Genomic DNA, 24,839 nt, shown 5'->3' with positions numbered 1-24,839 from the left:
CAGTCTCCTGATTGGTTGGTGGTTGGGTTGCCATCTCGGGGTTGGGAAATACAGCGAGAGATCTCCAACCACCAACTGGAGGTTGACAACTCTAGTTGGACATTTGACCTATGGTTTAGGTCAAAGCTTCTTAAACTGTGGGTCGCGACCCCATATGGGGTTGCGTAACTGAATGTGGGGGTCACGAAAAATTTGGCAACAGTATATGGTAAAATTATATGTATACCGAATAACTGTTTTAAAATAATTGTATTTATGATTTATTATCAGTAAATATTTGATTTGTATATAGGTTTGCCACGTCCCTCTTCGCCATCGGCGGGAGGTTTTTGGGGCGGAGCCTGACGAATGCCATACAGTCCAATTGCCAAAACAGCCATTTTCTTCAGGTGAACTGATCTCTATCGGCTGGAGTTCAGTTGTAACAGCACGACATCCCCAGCCACCACCTGGCCGTTGGCAACCCTATTTGTATGCCTATTTTATATACCTATATATGCGGGGGTCGCATAAAAATTTCTCAGGCGATCCCTAAAGACAATATGGATAGATGTGATAGAGTTATATGTCAATATAGCTTTGCGGCAGCAAGAATTATAATAGCAAAAAACTGGAAGCAAGTAAATAAACCTTCAATTAAGGACTGGAGAGAGAAATTGTGGATGTATATACTGATGGCCAAACTTACAGATTCTTTACATGGTAAAGATATGGAAGAGTTTAAAAAAAAAACATGGCTAAAGGCCATCGCATTTTGGGATAAACTGGCAAAAATTAATTTTACAAGTATTGTTAATGAATTGGTCAGCCCTGGTTAGTATTTGGATGGGAGACCACCAAGGAATACCAGGGTTGCTGTGCAGAGGAAGGCACTGGCAAACCACCTCTGTTAGTCTCTTGCCATGAAAACCCCCAAAAGGGGTCACCATAAGTCAGCTGCGACTTGACGACACTTTGCACACAGTTAATGAATTATAGATAAAATGTAATGTTTTTTTATAATAATAATGATATAAGGCAATTTTAAATACTGTCAAAACACTTATCCAGAAGTCTATTGGTGGTGGGACACACTGTTAAGGTGGGTGGTGGGTATTAGAGCACTGTGTATTTTACAAGTTATATTACATGGTGTAATTTTGATGGTTGTATAAGTGCTCTTTATGTATTTCTGTATTTTTTTTCCTGTTTTCTTTTTTATGATTTGTATAATCTGTTTTTTCCCCCCTTATTATAAAAATAATAAAAATTTATATATATAAAAAAATTTCTCGGGCGAAAAGGGGTTGTGGGTGGAAAAAGTTTTAAGAAGCCCTGGTTTAGATAAAGCTGAAAAGAGATTTCTCTAATTCTCCCCCCCAGTATTCTGTTTGGTGACAAGGTCTCCCTCTACTGGCGGAAGAGCCTTGTTGTGAATTTTGACCCTTCGGAAACCCCGTACTTCAGCAGGAAGGGCAACATGGAGGCCAATGGAGGCCTCGACCAACAGGTGGGACGTCTTGTGAGGGGCTTGGACTTTAATGTTGCCCTTAATCCCAGCCAGTTCATGGTCGTGTGAATCACCTGGAGATGCTAGTAGGATGGGTCTAACATTGATGGGAGGTTTAGGTCTCAGGGCCGGCCTTCTCCAAGCCAGGCAGCCTTCAGTAAGGCTCTCCCCTTCCACGACTGCCAGAATCCCCCGACCCCAGCGGGCTAGAGAAAGGGACGGCTCTTCTTCAGGACATTCCCAAACGCACATTTGCAATTGTAAGATAAAATAAACGCCACAGCTACATGTAATTTTTTTCAAATTACTTTTTATTATTTTTTCCATAATAACACAATCCATCTTATTCGGTATTTCATAAAGCTTATCATTCCATATGTTAGTAAGTAGCAATATAGAGCTTAATGTATACCTTCAATGTCAAATACATCTAATAGTTTGGACTTCTCCCCCAGCTTCCTCTAACCTATTCATAATCTAGTCCCTCCTTTATATTGAATATTATATGTAAATTTTGGAGGCACCCATACAAGGCCACGGGGCGTGGCTTCCATTTTTGTCCGTGGCAACGTGTGGTTGTTGCGCAGTTGTGCGCAGATGTATTTCACGGTGTGAACGCTTGTTGTTCATACAGGGCTGGCCTGCAGTTTCCTCTGGGTAAAGAGCTCTTTTTGTGAGGAGAAACTGAACATATGACGCGGACGTGGAATACCATTTCACCTGGCTGTGACAGTTTAAAACATGTGCCAGCCTTACTAAATTATACCAAATTATACTTTTGGGGGGGGGGGGGAATAGATGCAAAGCATTTGCCTGTTTAAAATATGAATCCTTTCACCACCGGTTGACATGCTTACTGTACATCATAGAGAACTGCTAATGCGTTTAGGCTAGCCTTTATATCAAGTGGTAGATTTGTCTGTATTAGTATGTAATCAGTGTTTAATTTGCAAGAAACAAACAACTACAATGAGAAACTAAACAACCACAATAAGTCTGAGAGCCCATCTTGTGCTGTGGTTAAGGTTTGGCTGTGGGAAGTTCAGTATCAAATCCTGCTTACCTGTGAAACTCATTGGATGGCCTTGAGCAAGCTACTGTCAGCCTCACCTACAGGTTGCTGTGATACTAAAATGCTACTTCAGTTTTTTGGAGGAAAGGAAGAGTACCAATAAAGCTACCCTCCATCCATTATATGGGCACAGGGTTATTGCATTTCTTGATTCCGAGTGAGCTAGCATTAACTATCAACTTTGTAATAATCAGTAAATGCCGTTAGTTTACTCATTGCAAGGGTCCCCAACGGTGCCATGGCGCCCACCAACTACGGTTGTCAACCTCCAGGTAGTAGCAGGAGATCTGCTATTTCAACTGATCTTCAGCTGATAGAGATCAGTTCACCTGGAGAAAATGGCTGCTTTTGCAATTGGACTCTATGGCATTGAAATCCCCTCCCCAAACCCCGCCCTCCTCAGGCTCTGCCCCAAAAACCTCCCACCCGTGGTGAAGAAGGACCTAGCAACCCTAGCCATCTGGAACATTTGGTTTTAACTGTTAAATGTTTGTGATATTATAGGTTTTAAATTTAAGTTTATCATAAATTTTAGATGTATCACATTTAAATTGAATTGTCTTGGTTTCTAGGAAGTGAGTGAGGCCAGGTAGGGCTTTTGCCCAGCGCAATTCCTGAATGGCCATTGCAGATTTGATCAGCTGTGCAGATTTTTTAAAAAGTAGCTTTGGTGGCAGCAGCCACCACAGCACAAAAATATTCACTGTGTGACTGAAGTAAAGTTATGGCAATCATTTTGCGGCTTGCCCCTCCTCCTGTGGCAGTCATTTTGTGTCTGCATCCACCATGCCATGTCAGAATTCCAAAGGTGCCCACAGGCTCAAAAAGGTTGGGGACTGCTGACTTAATGGGGTTTAAATGACAGAGAAGAAGGGGTAACTGCAGTACAGAGCATATGTAGGACATTTCATTTGTATCTTTAGCCTTTTCTTCAGCCCGTTTTCAGTTATTGTGCTTGGAGATGTGTGGCCTACCATTGTACACTTACCCATCTTAGCTGATAACCACTAGCCACAGAGGAATGACTCATAATCTGGGAGGTTATGAATTACGCAAACAGAGAAAGCTTGAAGAATTACGCAAAGAGAGAAAGCATAGTCCTTTCTGCTTTGAAGAAGGAGACTGTGAGACCATTCCTAAAAAAAACTCCCTGGACTCCAGTGGTATTCCTGTCATATGATCACTAATATCCCTTTTGGGGGGGCACGGTGCTTGAGTTGGTGTCAGTTAGAGATGCCAGCCTCCAGGTGGGACCTGAGGCTCCCCAGGAATTAAAGCTCATCTTCAGAAGACAGAGATCAGTTTCACCAGAGAAAATGGATTCTCTGGAGGGTGGACTCTATGGCATCATACCCCACTAAGATCCCTGCCCTCCCCCAGCTCCAACCCCTAATCTCCAAGAGTTTCCGAACCTGGATCTGGCAACCCTACCCCCCCAATCCCCCACCAGTGGCCAGGGGAATTTGGCAGCCCTAGTATCAGAAGTCCAGTTTGAGATTTTCCTGGAGGAGTCTGATTACCTTGATCCATTTAGTATGGTTTGTTGTCTGGGTTTGAAACAGGGTCCAATTTAAATCAATTTAAAGTAGCTTCTAGTCTGGGACCGAAACTCTTCTTCATTGCATTGGACAGCTTGGTGTTGGAGCGAGATCAGAGGAATGTAAACATGTTCATTGTCCTGAAACCCTCAATGACTTTCAGTACCATTGACTATGGTATGCTGTTGGACAACCTATAAGAACAGAGGGTTGGAGGCACTTCACAGGACTTGTTCCACAGCTGTCTGGAACGTCAATTATAGAATTACATAATGAAATTATAGAAGGCACTGATTAATACCGTGGCATTTGTGCTACAGCGTACCAGAACTCTTATTTTGTCACCCATGTTATTTAACATTTATATTAAGGCCATTTACACAAGGGAGGTTTTCCTTGGATTTGCTGCTCTGTAGGCGCACATTTTCCCCATCCAAATTCTCAAAACTCTGTATGGGGGGCTTATTGTTGAGTTTTGAGAATTTGGATGGAGAAAACATGCATATAGAGAGCAGCAAATCCAAGGCCAAACCTCCCGACCATGCATAAATGGCCTAAATCTCTGGGAGAGGCAGACTGGAGGCCAAATCTGTCCTGTTCATCTGAGCCTTTGTTGCTTAAGTGTGTCCCTCCCCCACCCGTCACAGTGATTTTAGTTCTTCTACTGCTATTTTTAAATCATTGTTAAATATGTTTTTATATTGTTTGTAGGCCATATTGAATGCCCCATTGTGGCAGAAAGGTGGCAGATAACTTACAAAGGGGATTTAGGGCTTGTTTATGCAAACCTGGGTAGAAAGGTGATTACTTTACAAGCAAGTGGGGAAGGGAGGAATGTGGAGTGTACCGAGGTGGCAAAATAAAAACTTTTACTAAAATCTGGGGAAATGTTATAGAAACAAAGAAGAATGGACACATTCCAGGATGTATTCCAGAAGGTGGAGAAGATTGGAGAGGGTACCTATGGAGTAGTGTATAAGGCCAGGAACAAGCACACCGGGCAGTTAGTTGCTCTGAAGAAGATCCGTCTAGATTCGTAAGTATCTGGACTCTTATGTTTCTGCTTCACAGACTCCTCCAAATCTAGCACTCTGAAGGTTAACGCAACGGTTTTCAAGCAGCATGCACGGAGTTAGGAAATCTGCTGACCCTGCTTGTAGCATGTTTGGGTCTGGGGAAGTATTTGGATCTGCATGTAGCATGTAGGAGAACAAGGATTTTTGAACAATGGCAGAAAACCATGGATAGAGTTTGCTTTCATAAAGTTCAGAGTCTAGCAATGTTTACCTCTTAACATAAAGTATTCTTAACAGTCAAATGTTAAAAAACCTTTGGAATGGATACTGGCTGATTCATGCAGCCACATTTCCACTATAAGATAACCTGTTTATATTTTTTAGGATTAATTTATTACATTTATATTCTGCTTTTCTTCCTTGAACTTTAAGGCAGCATACGTTGCGTTCCCTGGTGATCTCCCATCGAGGAACTGATTAGACCCAAGCTTACTCAGCTTCAACAAGGTCGCTGCATTATGTGCTTTCAAACCAGGCCATGAGAATGCCAAGCAACAATGGGACAATGCAATGTGTAATGAAAATGAACCCATTCATATGGCATTTCTGCTCAGTCCTTGCATAGCCCCCATCCTACCAAACAGTTTGGTTAAATAGCATCACTTCAGGACTTCATTCATTTTGTGGCTTTGAAAGACAGAGAGAAGGAAAGTGGCATTTGGTTGAGCTACTCTGTGACCTTTTCTGCACACTGGTGTTATTCCTGATTTTCTTGGGAGGTGACCCACAAAAATTGGAATCAGTTTGGGCACGGGTACTTTTGCACATCTGCCCTCCCTCTGCGTTTTTCCAGTTGTAGAGTCAGTTTATTTAATTCCACACGTGGCTTAAATAATGAGATTTTCAGGGGAGGGTGCTGTTGTCATTGATGTTGTTATTGGTGGCATCAGAGCACCGCCTTATTTTTCTAGCTCTTTCTCTCATGGAGATATAAGGCGAAAGGCACTGTTCCACGAGGTAAGAGGCTATAGACTTACTTTTTTAAAAACAAAAACTGGAAATTCAGAGAACTGGCTTAAACGATCATTGCAGCACTACAGCATTATATCAATATTTTAGGGCCATTAAAAAAATTGAAATCACTGTCTTGGGTGGGGGAGTGGTTCAATGATGACGACAGTCCAATAATTGAAAAATGGGATGGAGGTGGGTGGAACAAAGAAAACTGATAGAAACATTAAGCACTAGGAAAAAACTGACTCCGAATTGGCATCCAGAAAAAGATTGGAGTAAAAGTGGTCTCAAAAGAACTGGAAAAAACCCAGGGAGGAAACACAAAAATGAAGTGAAAACTAAAGGCAGAAAAATGCATGTGGAAGTCAGGTAAACCAAATTAGTAGGGGCCAGAACCGACCAAAAAAAGAGAGCTGTGACTCACGAAAGCTCATACCCTTCCAGAAATGTGTTAGTCTTTAAGGTGCCACTGGACTCTTGCTCTTGTCTACTACTATTTGTAGTTCCTTGTATAATAAGCTCCTCTGATCATCCCACAGAAAAAGATATGTCAGAAAGGATATAATTGTTGATGGCTGGTGTTACTCAGCCTAGTAGAGCTTTCGTTGGAAAGAATGGGATTGCTTGATGCTAGAATCCCTTTTCCCGCAGGGAGACAGAAGGTGTTCCCAGTACAGCAATTAGAGAAATCTCTCTGCTGAAAGAATTGAAACATCCAAACATAGTGAGGTAAGAAACTTTTAAGAGCTTTATTAACTGTGTTGAGTTCTAGCTGTATGAATGTGATGTATGTATAGGGTTGCCAACCTCCAGGTAGTGGCTGGAGATCTCCTGCTATTACAACTGATCTCCAGGGGACAGAGATCAGTTCCCTTGGAGAAAATGGCTGCTATGGCAACTGGACTCTATGGCATTGAAGTCCCTCCCATCTCCAAACCCTGCGCTCCTCAGGCTCTACCCCCAAAATCTCCAGGTATTTCCCAACCCAGAGCTGGCAACCCTATGTATGTAACTCTCAGTGTATCATAGATTCATACAAACATGGATGGAGGCTCTGGTACGAGAGAAGGGGAGCTTAACCCATCACCTTGCTGCTGAACACTTTCCGCTCAAATCAGATATACCCCCCGGGCGGCTTTAATTCCTGATAAGGAAAAAAGGCAAGCACCTTTATTATATCTTTTTTCTCTTCTGAGGCTTAAAGTGTCCTAGGAGGAGGACAGTTTTTGATTGGGGAAGCAGCATATATGTGCGTGTGATAGTGGCTCCAATTCTTATAAGATGTTCACACACACACACACACACACTGTAACTGCTTTTTAGCATCAGATTACATGGTGCATATTTTAATCATGGAATTCTAACGTGACATGGAATTTGGTCCTGAGGATGTGGGAGATTTCCTCCAGGCAGCAGGAGCAGATCCAACAAAGTCCACCATCAGGAGAGTCCTTAGATTGGCAAACAGGACCAGATGAGTGCCAGAAGCCCCATCCCTCAAGTGAAATTGCAATACGTTTGCAGCATGGACCTTTTCAGTGTAGAAAAGTGATTGAATGTGCTGCTTAATGGGAACCTTGAGGAGAGTAGACCACCTTGGGTTGTTGGTAGGCCAATTCAGACTCCGGTTCTAAAAGGTCTGAGATGCTGCTCAAACATCTGGAGTCAGATAACTCATTCTCCTTTTCCTCAGAGAGAGCTCTTGTGAGGAATTTCCCCTTTGAGTCGACAGATCCAGTGGATTTAGAAACTGTGAGACTTCCTTCGACAATGATTCTGATCTGAGATGATTATCAGAGGTGCCGAGGATTAGGATCCCAAATGGGGTCACTAACTAGGGTTCGTTTTCTTTGTTTTGTGCCAGGAAAGTCAGTGTGCTAGTAAAGAGGCAATAACTTGGATAAACATTGACCCCTAGTTTACCAGCAAGTGGGTGTTCTTGTTAGAATACATCAAGTTGTTTTTTTAAAGAGACATACTGGCATGCCTGCTTATCTTATGTTCTTTGTTACCGCTATGCCGCCCTTTGAGAACACGTACAAACATCAGCACAGTATCAAATGAGGGCTAAAACAAAACCAAACCAAGGTGTTTTGGTGCAGACAGGAGTAGCTTTGAATATGCGTGCCTTCTTGTGCAGGCTGCATCATAACACACAGTGCAATCCTATGCAGAGTTACTCCAGTCTAAGCTCATAGAAATGAATGGGCTTAGACTGGAGTAACTCTCTTTAGGATTGTACTGTAAGAGTATGTTTCTCCCCAAAAGTTTGGTTTGGGAAAGAACATACTAAGGACAGACTGGATGAACAGAGCACAGTGTTGTGTGGATGCTCCAAAAGAAAGCTCTTCAGTTTGGAATCCTCAGTTGAGAAGAACCTCTATATAGAAGCAGCTTGTGTGAGAAAGGCCTTTTCTCTGCATGGTTATATCCACCACCAAATGGTGGCTGTAGTCTGATTTGTGCATTAGTGACAACATTAGGTATCCCCCCCAAACCCAGTCACTTAGTCATTGGATTTCATTCTGATTCCAGACTTCTTGATGTGGTACACAGTCAGAAGAAGCTCTATCTGGTCTTTGAATACCTGAATCAGGACCTTAAAAAGTACATGGACTCACCCCGAACAGGGGAGCTGCCCTTCAGTTTAGTCAAGGTACAATTTTATTTTCTTATGGTCTCAAAAAAGCTGGAAAAAACCCCAGGGGGGAAAAATGGTGAAAACTAAAGGCAGAAAAATGCATACAGAAATCAGGGGATAAACCAAAGCATTATGGGGCCAGAACTGATGAAAAACCTCCATGCAAAAAACAGCCTATTGCTTATTCCCAGTGAGGTTCCAAACATGTGTTTTCAAGGATTAATACGTATTTTGAACCCTATAGAGGGAGAAGCAGCTTGGAGGCAATTTGGAGCCAAGAAGCAGCAGGCAAGAAAAGCTTTAAGCTACCCCCTCCTTTATTTTGTCTACTTCAAATTGCTGGAAGATAAAGACTTTTGTCTTTTTTTCTGGAAACCCTTTTAAATCTGCATGACCAACTCGTATTCAGTCGAAGGCCAACACAGGCAGATCTCAGACTGTTGGGTGTCATGCAGTTGTTAATAAACCATGCCAGAAAAAGCTGGCTCCCCTAATTATAAGCAAGAAGTGGAAAACTTATGGGCTAGATTCAGCCAGCTTTTTCAGTCACCCTCTCTTTCCCACTTGACCTTTGTTCATGCAGGTCCCATGCATAGCCTTTTTGGGTGGTCAAGGCTCCTCCATTTCCAGCTAGTGGAAAAAGCAGATTGAATCCAAACCTATGTCTAGCCCTGTCCCCAAAAGTTACACATACAAATGAGCGGAATTTGGGATTCAGTGGTTGAGCTTTGATGAATTATGTGTCAGTCCGCTATGGTTTCTTCATGCCTGTTCTCTGAAATCTTTCATTCTAGAGCTATCTTTACCAGCTACTACAAGGAGTGGGCTTCTGTCACTCCCACAGAGTTATACACAGAGACCTGAAGCCCCAGAATTTGCTTATAAATGAAATGGGGGCCATCAAACTAGCAGACTTTGGCTTAGCTAGAGCCTTTGGTGTTCCTTTACGTACTTACACCCATGAGGTAAAATTTCTCATATTCTCTCTCTCAGTGCTGTAGGTAGATGACAAAGTTGCCCAGTCAGGGGTTCCTATGTCTTTGAATCAAAATTTCATTAACACAGGATTGTATGGGAGAAGTTAAGACTGGCAGAATTGTCATGTCTTTCCAATAGGTACAGGAGTTGCCTTCAGAGTGTGGATCTAGTAGTCTTCTTGCTAAGGAAGGGGAAAATATCCAGCCTTTAGTAAAAATAGGTCTGTTCAATTTGAATCAAGAGTGTGCTCATATCTTTAGAAAACAGATTCCCGTGGCATCTTCGAAACTAGCAAATGTTAGCAGAAGCTTTTGTAGGCAAGGGTTCATTTAATCAGAAATAGGATTTTAACTAGGAATGTTCAAGCTACAAAACATTTGTTAGTTTTGTAGATTTCTATTGCAATAGACTGACAGGGCTATTATCCAGCAGCTTGTAACTTTAAATCCTCCAAGATAGCAAGAGAGGATGCAGTTATTATTCCTCTTGCTCCATTCTTCCATCAGGTCCATTTACCCACCCACTTCCCACACATGCTGTAGCAAGTATGGTTTTTCCCACAGCAAGCTGAGGACAGAGGTGAGTGAAAAGAACAGAGTGAGTGAAAAGAACAGAGTACAGCAACTGCACCTTTTCTGATTGCCTTAAGTCATCTTTAGGTACAGGAATAGAACCTGGGACAGAACAAGTACTAAAGATTGTTTAGGGCAACAGCAATGAGGTGTTAGAAATTAGGCCCATGGATCATTTGATTATGGTTATGCAAGGAGTCAGAGATTAGCACACAATAAAACAACAGTCTTTCCTGTTTCAAGAATCAAAAATCTTTATCTATAGGAAAGGTGACTGGGATGAAAGCAATAATAAATCCTTTCTACATTTCTAGTTTCCTATTAGCTTGCTAGGAGCCCCGTGGCGCAGAGTGTTAAGCTGCAGTACTGCAGTCAAAAGCTCTGCTCACAACTTGAGTTCGATCCCGACAGAAGTTGGTTTCAGGTAGCCGACTCAAGGTTGACTCAGCCTTCCATCCTTCCGAGGTCGGTCAAATGAGTACCCAGTTTGCTGGGGGTAAAGGGAAGATGACTGGGGAAGGCACTGGCAAACCACCCCACAAACAAAGTGTGCCTTGGAAACGTCGGGATGTGACGTCACCCCATGGGTCAGGAATGACCCGGTGCTTGCGCAGGGGACCTTTACCTTTACCTTTTTTATTAGCTTGCTAGAAATCCTCTAGCACCGTGTTGGTGAACCTATGGCATGCGTGCCGAACTCGGCACGCGTAGCCCTCTCTGTGGGCATGCGCAGGTAAGTGGCTTGCTGCATTGCGTGAGAGGGCCAGGCGCACGGCAGCAGTGCCCGCCCCCTCCTGAGCCTCCGTCCCAGATCTGTGTCTGGGCCCCATTCAGAGGAGGAGGACGAACCTTCCTCCCCTGAGCTCCTTGGGGCTCCACCCCCTTTTCGCCCCTCCCCGAGGTTATAAATGTCCCCGCCCCCGTACCTCTTCCCTCTCCGGCTAGGAGAGTTCCTTCAGAGGGCGAGGGCCTCGTCTTTGTCCTCCCCTGGCTCTTCCACCCGCCCTGAGCCTGTCTTGCCCTGGGCGGGTCTTCCCTTCAGGCGCCACTTCTCCGCGCCTGCTCTCTCCCCCATCTCGCCCAGTGTTTCCCCACGGCAACCGGGGCTGGAGCCGCGCTGAACTGGCTGCCGCTCAGGGACCTCCCTCGGCCCCCGGCTTGCTGGCTGGTCTGGGCCCCCCGCGGCATCAAGGCGGTTGTTGCGCCCCGTTTGCTGGGTGCGGTTCGCCCAGGCCGTTTCTCCCGCTCGCCAGCTGACGAGTGGACCCGTCGGCGGTTGCGGGGGCTTCTGGCTCGTTCGCCGGAGTGCTGGGAGGAGGCCCTGGCTAGCTGCCTCTCGCCGTCTCTCCTGACTGCTCCCCGGTGAGTGGGGGTTCAAGGGCCTTTCCCCCCTCCCTCGGGGGCTGCTGCTGGGGTCTGGGGTGGTTTGAACGGCCTGGGAGCCTGGGCGGGAGGGCGACCCGGGACACATCAAGAAGCTCTTTGTGCCAGGGATAGCAGCAAAAAATTTGACGATGTCCTCAAAGATGTCACAAAAATGGTGAATTACATCATGGGTGCTCTGAATTGTCGACAGTTTCAAGCACTTCTTGAGGAGGTTCAGGCTGAGCAGAGGATGAGTCCTGGAGAGATGCATGCCAAATGCAAACTTTTACCTTTCAATAAAAAGTTGTTTGTATCATTGAAAGCTCTGTTATTGTGTTTTTCTTTTAAGGCAAAAGATGTGAATGTATGAGTTGTTTTTTCTAAAGTAAAACCTCAGTATTCAGGTTAAATTGCCGCATTGGCACTTGGCGATAAATAAGTGGGTTTTGGGTTGCAGTTTGGGCACTCGGTCTCTAAAAGGTTCGCCATCACTGCTCTAGCAGGTATCTAAGGCTTTTGGCCTTCTGCTCACATCTCTGCTCATAAGAGCAGGATGCTGGCATATTGCCTCTGTGAATTCCAAAAAGCAAGTGAGTAGAAACTGCTTCTAAACGTTTCCTCTCTTAACACAGGAAGAGGGCAATTAAACACAATTGTATCTATGTGACTTGAGCCATGTTACCAATGGCGATTAGCTGACCAATTAACTAAAAGACACATTGCTGTTACATCATCACCATGCATCTGCATAATCAATACAAACAAATTTAACCCTTTGCTATCTGACAGAAACGAAACCCGCTATCTAATTCCCAACATGAGGCTGTTCTAATTTCAAAATGAGTTGAAGAAAGAGGCAGTTTCCTATGAGTAGGTAGGCTGTTGAAATTTGAAGCTTGTGGCTAAGTCATAAAATGTTTGAGTATACAGAAATTTACAACTTAGAACCGATCATCTGGCTTTTGATACTTTTTGATAATCATAACAAGGACTAAACATAATGCCTTACCATTAGCTTATAGATTCCCGTATTGCCTCTCTCCCTTGAAACAGCAGGGATTGCCTTAGCTGAAGATTAATGAGTTGCAAAATGATTTTTGTGCTGCTGCTTAGAGGGTAGCCTGCCTCATGAGCACCTGTGCTGTAAGGGAAGCTGCGTCGAGCAAGAGCATGGCTTAAAAATAGCAGGAAAGGTGCTGCAGGTCTAAGAATAAATTACTCTTATACTTTCATTGTGGCTCCTTCCAGGTTGTAACCTTATGGTATCGTGCTCCTGAAATCTTGCTGGGTTGTAAATACTACTCAACAGCTGTGGACATCTGGAGCATCGGCTGCATATTTGCAGAAATGGTAATATTCTTTTTTTATATAAAAGTTTTTATTATTTTTTTATACTGATTAGACAAAGTATTCAACAATCAATATAAGTAAACATCAGAGTATAAATTCTAATTAATAATTGTTGAAAATACATACATATATAGATAAAAATAAAATATAAAGACTTCCCCTACACCTCCCTCAATCTTATCATTTATTAGTAATCTCCTTTGTTTAAGATTCTAATCCTAATATTGTTTATAACGTTTGCTATTTCATTTACCTATATTGAAATAAAGAAAAAGAAAAGGAAAATAAAAAATAAAAATGAAAGAACAGATATAAAAAGCATTATTTTTATAATATAAAATGGATTAGATAATAAGTATCATTTTTAACTTCCTTTAAAAATGAATATTCTAATTCCTCCATTTCTCCCACATATCTAATAAGTATCAGTTATGTTAATGCCATTAATTATTCTATTTTTATCAAAGCCAGGCCATTTGATCAGTCCTTTTTGATTAAATCCCGAGAAAAACTAAACCCTTTGACCCAGTCTCTTTATCTTAAATTTCTAGCATCTTCCTCTTTTTCCCAGTAACTTTAAACGTCGAAGGGCATCCATGGAAGTTGTTAGTGCAATTCCCTCTGTGAAAATTGATGGGAGATAGTGAATCTGCAACATGTTTTCTTCTATCCCTGTGAGAAGAAAAATCCCGATATTTCCAGCTTTTTGCCCTTTTAAATTCTCCCAGTTGACTTTGAATTTTGGCTGTGTGATTTACCTGATGAACTTTTCAAAGTCTCTTACATTCATATCCATGGTTGTCAATTGGGTTGGTTCAATTTCTTCTTGCAGATGTATATCCTTCGGTAGTCCTTCATAGCTCTCCATCTCCTTTGCAAAGTTTAATTCTTCTTTTAATGGTTTATCATTTGGGGAGCTTCCTTCTCTCATCTCAGATCTCATTGTGATAATTCGGTCTTTTATATCCTTGTGAGCACTTGTCCCGTGGCAGTCCCACAAACAGCATCCAGAGACAAAGAGTCCAAGAGAGAGCTGATTTATTGGAAAACACACAGGTATGCAGAGCTTACAGGTACATTGGCACGAATGGCCATTGGGAGTACGGGGTAGGTCTATAAGGGCACGTAGGGAATATATTAGTCACAACAGGTCAAGGTGGCCCCCCTTCTACTGAGGAGTCGTTCCCACGGGAGATAGTACTGGAACAGGAATTCAGCAGTTAGCAGTTTGGCCTTGAGAGGCACCTGGTAGAATCGAATCTAACAGTCTGAGTCTGACAGGCTGCTTAGAGCTGTGGAAAGCAGGCCTGACATTCTGCCCTCCTTTAGCCCCCCCCCCACTGTCCACCACCGGTCCAGGCTTGTCAGGGTAGGCAGTATGGAATTGGTGGACCAAACGGGATGCAGACATGTCACGTGCACGTACCCACTCATCGTGGGCGGGACCGAAATGTTTCCAACGGACCAGGTAGTGGAGAGACCCATGACGGATGCGGGAGTCCAGGATTTTTGCAACCTCAAAATGTTCCTCCCCCCCAACCATCACTGGTACATCAGGAAGGGGTTCGGGATGCCACGCGGGGGAGGGCATGTGTGGCTTTAGCAAACTGACATGAAAGACAGGATGGATTAGCCAGTTCGTAGATGTTGTTTGTCAGAGAGACTAGTCGATCCATAAATTTAGTCTCACTTTCCATGGATTTCTGATTGGTGGCTATAACGTCATTCAAAAAGTCCCGATTGTTATGTCTATCCACCTATCAATTTGATTAAGATCCTGCCGGCTTATCCAATGTTTTTAAATGTCAAAGAGTCATCCAAACCTCAGATGGGGAGATACGGATTCTACAGATATTTTTTTCCACTCCTTCGGAACTTCCAGTTCCAGGTAAAACGAAAGAGTTCTTGTTACTTACTCAGATTTTAGAAGAGTAGGTATTCTTGCTTGTTTATCGTTGCTTAGATGGTAATAGGTAGGGGAGAGCTGAGCCTAAATCCAAAGAAACGTTCACGGGATGGTTTCCCCTCAGGCCAGACGGGATCTCATCCAGGATTTCAAGAGTTGCCCGATGGCTCTCTCGGCAAAACTGGGGGTCAAACCGCACTTCGTGGGCAGCAGGAGAGATCCTGTTTCCCAATCCACTATTTAGGATCGGGTAGGGGTGCAAGATTACACCCCAGATTCGAGACGAATCTTGGTTCCCTTGGGAGCCCCCAAGAGACGTGGTGCTCAGCATCCCTAGCGGAAGTCCCAGAAATGGTAATATTCTTCACCCCCCCCCAAGCTAAAGGACACAGTGCTTTATTTCCCATGGAAATCCTGTTGTGTATGCCTGCTCTGTTATTTGCATGCCACCCCCTTTCCACCTGCAGTTTAAGGGCTATAACTGAAGTGCTTTCTGCAGACAAATCTCTTTTTCAGAGAATGATCAGATTCAGATTTCCTTGACAGAATACCGGAAATCACTATTTGATTTGCAAGCCACTAACAGACCCTCCCCCAAAAATAAATATTTGGCTTTTGGTGAGAGGACCAACAAAGATACAGAATGTGTCAAGTAACAAAAACGGCGTTTACTGGACATAAACTTTTAAATTATAAGGGTCCCCTGAATGTACTTGTCAATTTCCCTATGAAACTGGTGGGATCTATCGTGTAATCAAGGATCTATTTTTCCTAGTGACACTTAGTTTGTCATGATGTCAATTTTGCCATTTTTAATTTTGCCATTAAAATCCGCTGTCACGTTTTCACCACCACATTTTGTAATTTCAGTAGACCAACTCAGAAAGCTCTTTTGGTCCTTTTACTTATGTAATTAATTCATTTATACCCCGCCTTTCTCCCTGATGGAGACCCAAAGTGGCTCGCATCATTCCCCTCCCCTCCATTTTATCCTCACAACAGCCTTGTGAGGTAGACTGAGAGAGTGTGACTGGCCCAAGGTAACCCAGCAAGCTTCCATAGTATGAGTGCAGATTTGAGCTCAGGTCTTGCATATACTACTACAACACTCTTAACCACTATATCACAGTGGCTCCCACGATACTTAATTTTTTTTATTATTATTAAGGATTGAAGTGTCAAAGATTTTGCTATCTGCTGTCATCTTCTCCAGACTCTTCTATTCATGAATGAACAAGAAACTGGATTTACCAAGTTGCTTCCTCCTACTCTATACCTTGTCAGTATCCAAAAGGTATAGAATGATTACTGGTGAATAAGTTAGGTCAGCTAGCGTTAGTGAAGTGCTTAAGCTTGAAGGTGCTTGAATTTAGCTTGGTTCGTCCTCTGAATCTTTGGCTGAACTCTGGCCAATTGCACAGAACTGGCCTTTTTTCTTTGCTTCCAGCCTCTCCCACATATGTCTGTTTTGTTGATAATGTTTTTATCTTGATACGAGAAAAAATATAGTAACAACCACTAGGGGTTGCTGGTGCATAAGAAGAAAGGGCAGTAAGGAAGACACAAAATACAGGGGCCCTCTACCTGAATAGTCCTAACAAGATTGGAAAATGCAAAGGTAATACATTTAATGTCTTATTTTAGCCTCTCTATATCTTTGCTCATATTTACACATTACTTTCCTAAAGATACTGGAACAAAAATCTTCATATTGGTACGTTTTCAGCGGAGCAAAACGTAATTGTAGCATGAAATGCAAGAGGACACTAGAGGACATGCTATCTAATGAATCATATTTACCACTGAGGAACCAATAGATACGGCAGCGCACTGCACAGTATCCTTAATTATTTTTTCTTGGTGCTTCGTGAATACTTTATATAAATATAAACCATGGTCATGTGTGCCTTCAATTAAACAAAAGCCAACCAGGATTCTACACTGCTTGTCTGTTATTCTCTTCCCTTTGTTGCAAGGAATTCCAGAGTATGAAGAACCCGATCCTCTCCTCAGGATTTCATTTCCTGAGACAATGGACATCACCCGTTCTGTTATAATGTGGCCATGTCATTAAGACTGCGGCTGTGTTATGAGCATTGGAGTGCTACAGCATTCTAGTGGTTCAGAAGATAGAGGAACTGCAGGAACTAATGGCCATGTGGGTCAGGGGCTGTACTGAGGAGGGGAAAGGGGGAAGACCTCTATATTTCCATCAGCAGAGCTGCACTGCAGGGGGGAGAAGGCAATTCTGCCCCCTTCACCCTTCCCAGCACACACCCCTGTCCCACAAGGGTATTTGTCCCTACAGCTCCCATGACTTGGGAAATCAACTTTCCCAGGGTCAGAAAAGACTGCTTGGGGTAAAGATGCATCCCTGTCAGCACCTTCTGCTGATACTTTGCAAGATCCAACCCATTAACTTGTCTTTTTATGGCTGTGATCTACAATACACACTTTTATTTTCCATTTTTATCCTTCAGGTTGTTAACACTGTGTGTGTGTTAAGTGCCATCAAGTCGTTTCCGACTCATGGCGACCCTATGAATGAAAGTCCTCCAAAATGTCCTATCTTTGACAGCCTTGCTCAGATCTTGCAAATTGAAGGCTGTGGCTTCCTTTATTGAGTCAATCCATCTCTTGTTGGGTCTTCCTCTTTTCCTGCTGCCCTCAACTTTTCCTAGCATGACTGCCTTTTCCAGTGACTCTTGTCGTCATTTTAGCTTCTAGGGTCAGTTCAGGCTTGATTTGATCTATAACCCACTGATTTGGTTTTTTGGCAGTCCACGGTATCCGTTACACTCTCCTCCAACACCACGTTTCAATTTTCTTCCGATCAGCTTTCTTCACTGTCCAGCTTTCACACCCATACATAGTAATAGGGAATACGATGGCATGAACTAATCTAGTCTTGGTGGCCAGTGACACATCCTTACACTTCAAAATATTTTCTAGCTCCTTCATGGCTGCCCTTCCCAGTTTCAATCTCCTTCTGATTTCTTGGCTGCAGTCTCCCTTTTGGTTGACGGTGGAGCCAAGGAATAGAAAGTCTTGAACAATTTCAATTTCCTCATTGTCAACTTTAAAGTTGTGTAATTCTCCTGTAGTCGTTACTTTTGTTTTCTTGATGTTCAGCTGAAGTCCTGCTTTGGCACTTTCTCTTTTAACTTTCAGCAGTAGTCGTTTCAAATCTTCACTATTTTCTGCCAATAATGTAGTGTCATCAGCTTATCTCAAATTATTAATGCTCCTCCCTCCAATTTTCACTCCACCTTCATCTAAATCTAATCCAGCTTTCCTAATTATATGTTCTGCATATAGATTGAAGAGATAGGGAGATAAAATACATCCTTGTCTGACACTTTTGCCAATTGGAAACCATTCTGTTTCTCCATATTCTGTTCTAACTGTGGCCTCTTGTCCAGAGTACAGGTTGCGCATCAAAATGATCAGATGTAGTGGCACACCCATTTCCTTTAAAACTAGCCATAGCTTTTCATGATCCACACAGTCAAAAGCTTTGCTGTAATCTATGAAACACAAGCTGATTTTCTTCTGAAATTCTCTTGTATGCTCCAGTAACCAGCGTATATTTGCAATATGATCTCTAGTGCCTCTTCCTTTTCTGAAACCAGCTTGAGCATCAGGCATTTCTCGTTCCATATATGGTAACAGCCTTTGCTGTAAGATTTTGAGCATCACTGTACTTGCATGAGAAATTAATGCGATGGTCCGATAGTTGCTGCAATCTTTGATGTCTCCTTTCTTGGCAATTGGAATGTAAATGGATCGTTTCCAGTCTGTGGGCCATTGTTTTGTTTTCCATATTGGCATATTTTGTTGGCATATTCTTGTCAAGATTTTGATGGACTCAGTTTCAGTGGCTTGGAATAGCTCTATTGATATCCCATCTGCTCCTGGTGATTTGTTTCTCCTGATTGCTCTCAATGCAGCTTTCACTTCACTTTCTAAAACTGTAGGTTCTTCTTCAAAAGATTCTTCTTGGAAAGAATCTTTTATCCTTTAATCTCTTCTGTATAGTTCTTCAGTGTATTGTTCCCACCTTTTCCTTATTTTGTCCTGTCAGGTTAATGTATTTCCATGCTGATCTTTCAGCATGCCTAAGCGTGCTTTAAATTTCCCTTTGATTTCTTGGATCTTGTGGAACAGATCTCTTGTTCTTCTTTTTTTGTTGTTCTATTTCTTTACACTGGTTATTATAATAGGTCTCTTTGTCTCTACGTGCGAGTCGCTGGAACGTTGCACTTAGACGTTTGATTCTATTTCTGTCCCCTTCTACTTTTGCTTCTCCTCTATCTCTGGCAATTTTAAGAGTTTCCTCAGACATCCATCGAGGTTTTTCTTTTCTTTTGGCTACAGGAATAGTCTTTGCACATTCTGCCTTGATAATATCTCTAGTTTCCACCCATAGTTCTTCAGGTTTACATTCACTTGAACTCAGTAATACAAATCTGTTCCTTACATGGTCTTTAAACTCTTCCGGAATATTGCTTAGATCATATTTTGGTGCTATGAATGTTTTGGTGTTTTTCTTAAGCTTTATCTTGATTTTCGATATTAACAATTCATGATCTGTACCGTAGTCGGCTCCTGGTCTTGTTTTGGCCGTGAGAATAGAGCTTCTCCATCTTCTGCTTCCAATTATATAATCTATTTGATTTCTATACTGGCCGTCTGGTGATGTCCATGTATACAATCGTCTATTTGGTTGCCTGAAACATGTGTTTGCAATGAACAGATTGTTGTCTTCACAGAATTCTGCGAGGCGTTCTCCTGCTTCATTCCGTGCTCCTAGCCCAAATCTGCCAACAACATTTGATTCTGCTTTGTTTCCTACTTTTGCGTTCCAATCACCTATGATTATCAGCATATCTTGTTTAGGTGTGTGATCAATTTCTTCCTGAACACTGGCATAAAAACTTTCAATTTCTTCCTCATCAGCATCTGTAGTTGGGGCATAAACTTGAAGGATGCTTATGTTGATAGGCTTTCCCTGGTCTGATTGATATTATTCGGTCAGATTTTGCATTATAGCTCCTGACTGCCTTTGCTACATCTTGCCTCACTATTAAAGCAACTCCGTTTCTTCTCTTTTTGTCATTCCCTGAATAAAACGCTTTGTAATTTTCTGGTTGAAAATGTCCTAATCCAGTCCACTTTAATTCACTTACTCCCAGGACTGAAATGTCCATACGTTCCATTTCTTGTTTAACAATTTCAAGCTTACCCTGATTCATGCTTCTCACATTCCATGTTCCTATTATATGTGTCGAACAGCTTCGGTCTTTCCTTTTGCATCTATTAATGTCAACCACTGAACGTCCTTTCGGCTTTAGTCCAATCGCATCTTTAAGAACAGCGCTATTTGTACTTGTCCTCTGCTCTACCCCAGTAGCAGGTTGAGTGCCATCCGACCTGGGGGTCCCATCTTCCAGCACTATATCTTTTTTCATTTTGGATTGTCTGATCATAGGGTTTTCAAGGTAAAAGTTGGTCAGAAGTGGTTTACCAGTGCCTTCTTCTGCACAGTACTAACCAGGGTTAGTGGCACTGCCGTTGTCTATGAAAGATCCGCCAGTGTCACCTTCCACTACTGCTGCTGCCCAGTAGCTAACCTTCAGGGATTCCTCTGCCCCCATCCCCATTGGAACTGCCTGTTCTCTTCTGCGGATGTGGCCATTGATCCCTTAAGGGGGTGGATGCATCTTTGTCTGGTGTCTCAGCTGTGACCATTCCGTCTTGAGTGACTCTGCTAGGAGTTTAGTCTCTTGATAGAGTCTAGACCCCTTACGGTATTGCTCTCAGCTTCCCTGACACACAAACCCCCTCACCACGTTAAGGTGTGCATCCAATTAACACTAGCATATATGATTTCCCCTTTTATCCTTACAACAAGCATATAAGAGGTAAGGTAAGGCTGCTTAGCAAAGTCTGAAGTCTTCTTCCAGTCTAAGAAGCCACTTCCCTCGTAGAAAGTCTCCTTAGGCTGAAGGCTTTACTAAGTGATTTTTGCTAAGCAGAGCGGTAGAAAGTCAGCCACTGGTTCAAGCTCGCACAGTGAACTTCAAGCCTGACTGGGAATTTGGACCTTTCTCCCCCTAGCTCTCTGCTACATCACACACAATTTAAATACCAGTTTAATTGTCATGGCTACCCCAAAGGATTCTGGGAATTGTAGTTTGGTGAAGGTGCTACGAATTTTGCTAGAGCCCCCCACGCCAACGCATATTACAGTTTCCCATGGAGAGCATTAACTATTAAACCCATTTAAATTTACAGGTAAACCCTGCAATTTGCCACACTGGACAAATAAACAGGTCTTGATACAGGATTTACATGTTTCAGTCAACCAAATAGCAGCCCAGCAAGCTTGTTTTGGACTGAGAATCGGTGTGGGAGAAGGTTTCAACCCCTTGCCCTCCGTGCCATAGTCCCAGTCCAAATCAGGTCCCCATGTGCTGGCCATACTTTAAAACACACACCCTGCTTAGAGCCCAGTACATGGAACCTCATTCTTGTTTGGCTTGTTAGCCTGGTGCTCTGTTCCTCTGCAGAGTATCTGCCGGGTGCGGGAGACTGACCTTGTTCAGAGATTTCTGTTTTGGGACACTGCTGGATCACTAGGCACAACAGGTTTGCAGCAGGGGCTATTTCCCAAGCTCCACATTGCAAGGAACTTCCTTGGCCATACGGGTTTATATCTGAGACAATTTTTGGAGTTATATCAAGCCCTTCTGGGTTTCCATAGTGGACTTCAGTGCATTCAGGAATTCCTTTTCCCACAGCACTAGCTGGCCTTTCCTAGTTTCCCCTCTCCCTGGGATCATTGTGGTAAAGATGAATGTTGCTTAGAATGTTATCCATAGTGTTCTTGTTTTGGAGATTTTATATGGATCGTTATGGCTTTACAACTTTTTCTAACCATAGTAATGAAAAGACAACCAGATGCATGGATCAGCCCTTTCCTTGTTCTAGGTGACCAGAAAAGCCTTGTTTCCTGGGGATTCTGAAATTGACCAGCTCTTTCGGATTTTCCGGACCCTCGGCACACCTACTGAATCGGTGTGGCCAGGAGTGACTCAGCTTCCTGACTACAAAGGAAATTTCCCCAAATGGCCGAGGAAAGATTTGAAGGCAATAATCTCAAACTTGGACCGAGATGGACGAGACTTATTGGCAGTGAGTAGCCAGCTGGCAGGACAGTTAGCTTTTGTTGTTTTTATCCTTGTGACAAGGATGATGAAACTAAAAATTACAATAGGCGAACCAACCTGAGATCCCCTGTGCATACAGAGCTCATATTAGGGAACAGTTAGCTAGATCAGGCTGTGCTGTAAATGAAAAAGTGAGATTTCCAAATCGTGACTTATCATGACCCGGTTAGATGGTGGCTGTTTTATGTATACATATCTGGAAGTAAATCCTGCTGAAAACAGTAGGACTTACCTCCAGCTAAACATGCATAGGATCAGCCTACAAGATAAACTGAAGCCTTCTAACATGAGATATATGATTTCCCTAAACCTCCATTCCCAGTAACATTGCTCTCTCAGTACTGTACTGTACATTAGCAAAGACCAGCATTGCAACTCAGTATTTTAGGGTTCTTTCTTATGATATATACTGGCATGTAAGAAGGGGTAAGGGATCAACCTTAGCCGGATGGGGTTGCATTTCCTCTAAAGGAGCAAAGTCACAGTTTGGGAGTACTCCGTATCTGTTGATCATGTGGTTGGGGCAACAACTGCAGCTTTTCCTTGAAAAAGGTCTGGCCTTGCATATCCATGTCTGATCACATCCATATTAGAGTATTCCAGTATCCTCTATGTGCAGTTGCCCCATAAGACTGTTTGGAAACATTAGGTTCCAAATGCAGCACCAGGTTGCTGGTTTGCTCAGATGGCTCGGAGAACACATTTTGCCACACTTAAAGAACTATGCTTGGTGTTCATTTCTTACCTTTAAACCCTAAATATTGGGGTATCAAAAAGATCACCTGCTCCTTTATGAACCTGCCTATCAATTAAGATTGTTCTTCAGATGCCCTGTTCTTTGTGCCCCCATCTACTGAGGTGAGGCAGGTGGTTACTTTTAAGTAGTGGCACCTTTTCTGGAACACCCTTTGTATTGGTGCTTATCTAGAACTGCACATGGTGAGTTTTAGCCATGAGGCAAAACCTTTTTATTTTCCCAGGCATTTGTGTAGGCTGTTACTGGTTGGTTCTGCCTTTTGCTGCTTTTAGTTTCCTGCCAGAGGTTGTTTTTGCTTCTTTTTAATGTATTGCTGTTGAGCTATTCATAAGGTTCTATTGCCCTGTTTTTAGTGTGTATTATTTCATGTATTTATTAGATTTTATTATCCCACCAGTACTGTATGAACCTTTTGCTCGAGTTTTATAATACGCTAGTGGTTTCATGGTTTGGCTGTTTTAATGGTGATTTTTTAAAAATGTTGCTGTTGCTTGATCAGTATTCTTGTGGTTAATAATTTTGTTTTTAATGTATAGAAGCCATCTTTTTAAACTAAAGATGGTGGCATAAAATATTTATTTGTATATACATGTGACAGTGTGAATGGCTGGAGCTAAAGCATTTTTTGGGGGTGGGTTCTTATTTTTCTACACTTTCATTACAGCAACTGCTACTGTATGATCCCAACAGGCGCATCTCAGCCAAAGCTGCTTTGACTCACCGGTATTTCTGGCAGGCTCCGTGAGATGCCAGCCAAAGAGCGGTAGAGAGATATAGCCCAGGAGAAGAAGCAGTTTTGAATTGGGCTTCTGTGGGAAGTACCCTCTGGCTTAAACCCTTCCTAATAATTAAGCAAGAGGTGGTTTATCATTAGAATGGCTGCAGTGGAATCTGTTCATTCTAGTTTAGATGCTTTCAGTCTTTGCTGGAACTAACATTATGTTAATATAAATTTTGTCTGTTGTAAACTGCATAACTTCTTATAATAGCTGTTGTATATTCTTCAAATGAGACACACAAGCTTGGGGCTGTCAGTTATTGGCATATATAAAAAGGCAAATGTGATACTCAAAAGGCAATCCTATATGGAGTTACTCCTGTCAAAATCAACTGAAGTCAACTGGATCAGTCTGGAGTAAACCTTCATAGGATTGCATTGCCAGCCTTAGGACTACCATCTGTTTGAATAGTTGGAATGGAGCAGACGTTTAGCTGTGTCCTTCTTCAGCAACCATGTGTGATACAATTGTGAGCTGTTTCGACATACTTCAGAAAAGTTGGTTAAAGTAATATAGGCTATATTGATGCAGGCTCTAAAAGGTACAGTGAACAGGGTACCATATTTTGGGGTATCACCATGATCTCCCAGAGACACCAGGAAACATAATACAATAAACCTGAGTTTCATTCCACATCTGTCATTATCATATCTTGTGCAGTGCATTAAAATAGCTTTTACACTTGGGGAAGATTTTCCCTCCAGATAGGGCTAATATTCTAAATGGCACAAACTGCAATGCATATTAAGAAATGGGATTCCTAATAGCAGAGAAGACATTGGACTTTTACATAATTTTAGAGTTTTCATTTTTAGTTAAATCACAATGTCAGATTTGATCATCAAGATGCCAAGAAGAGAAGCTGAATGAGCTACATAGTACAGAACATCAAAGGATAAATACTCCGCAAACTCCCATTTTCTGCTCTTGGCCAACGATAGTCTAGTTGTATGTCTAAGAATATTCCTATTGATGTTTGAAGTTACTTTTAATCATTTTGTTAATGTTATTGTAAAAGTTTCCTCATGCACTGAAGAAAATAAAACATGCCTGGGTGAACCTTGAGGTTTTTTAAAAATACTTTTGGTTTTCTGAAATTCCCTCTTGACAAGTGATAGACCAGTTGCATA

General features: G+C 42.5%; 1 protein-coding gene across 1 annotated transcript; it reads left to right on the top strand.

Annotated features, from left to right (window-relative positions):
• The first annotated feature begins 1,459 nt into the window (after positions 1–1,459).
• On the top strand, positions 1,460–23,716 carry CDK3 (cyclin dependent kinase 3). The gene is made up of 8 exons (XM_056856880.1): positions 1,460–1,489; positions 4,996–5,135; positions 6,781–6,858; positions 8,665–8,785; positions 9,565–9,735; positions 12,934–13,035; positions 21,935–22,138; positions 23,595–23,716. The coding sequence occupies exons 1-8, from the start codon at positions 1,460–1,462 to the stop codon at positions 23,673–23,675; spliced, it is 927 nt and encodes a 308-aa protein (XP_056712858.1). The 3' UTR covers positions 23,676–23,716.
• Positions 23,717–24,839: the final 1,123 nt, after the last annotated feature.

The sequence above is a fragment of the Euleptes europaea genome, chromosome 1 (assembly GCF_029931775.1).
Source record: "Euleptes europaea isolate rEulEur1 chromosome 1, rEulEur1.hap1, whole genome shotgun sequence".
NCBI lineage: Eukaryota > Metazoa > Chordata > Lepidosauria > Squamata > Sphaerodactylidae > Euleptes > Euleptes europaea.
The sequence above is the reverse complement of the archived record's forward strand: the minus strand, read 5'-3'. Positions and strand labels throughout refer to the sequence as shown.

Coding starts and splice junctions, on each gene's coding strand:
- CDK3 (XM_056856880.1), top strand. CDS start 1,460: ATGGAGGCCAATGGAGGCCTCGACCAACAG. Junction 8,786..9,564: donor TGCCCTTCAGTTTAGTCAAG/GTACAATTTTAT, acceptor CTTTCATTCTAG/AGCTATCTTTACCAGCTACT. Junction 13,036..21,934: donor GCTGCATATTTGCAGAAATG/GTAATATTCTTT, acceptor TCCTTGTTCTAG/GTGACCAGAAAAGCCTTGTT.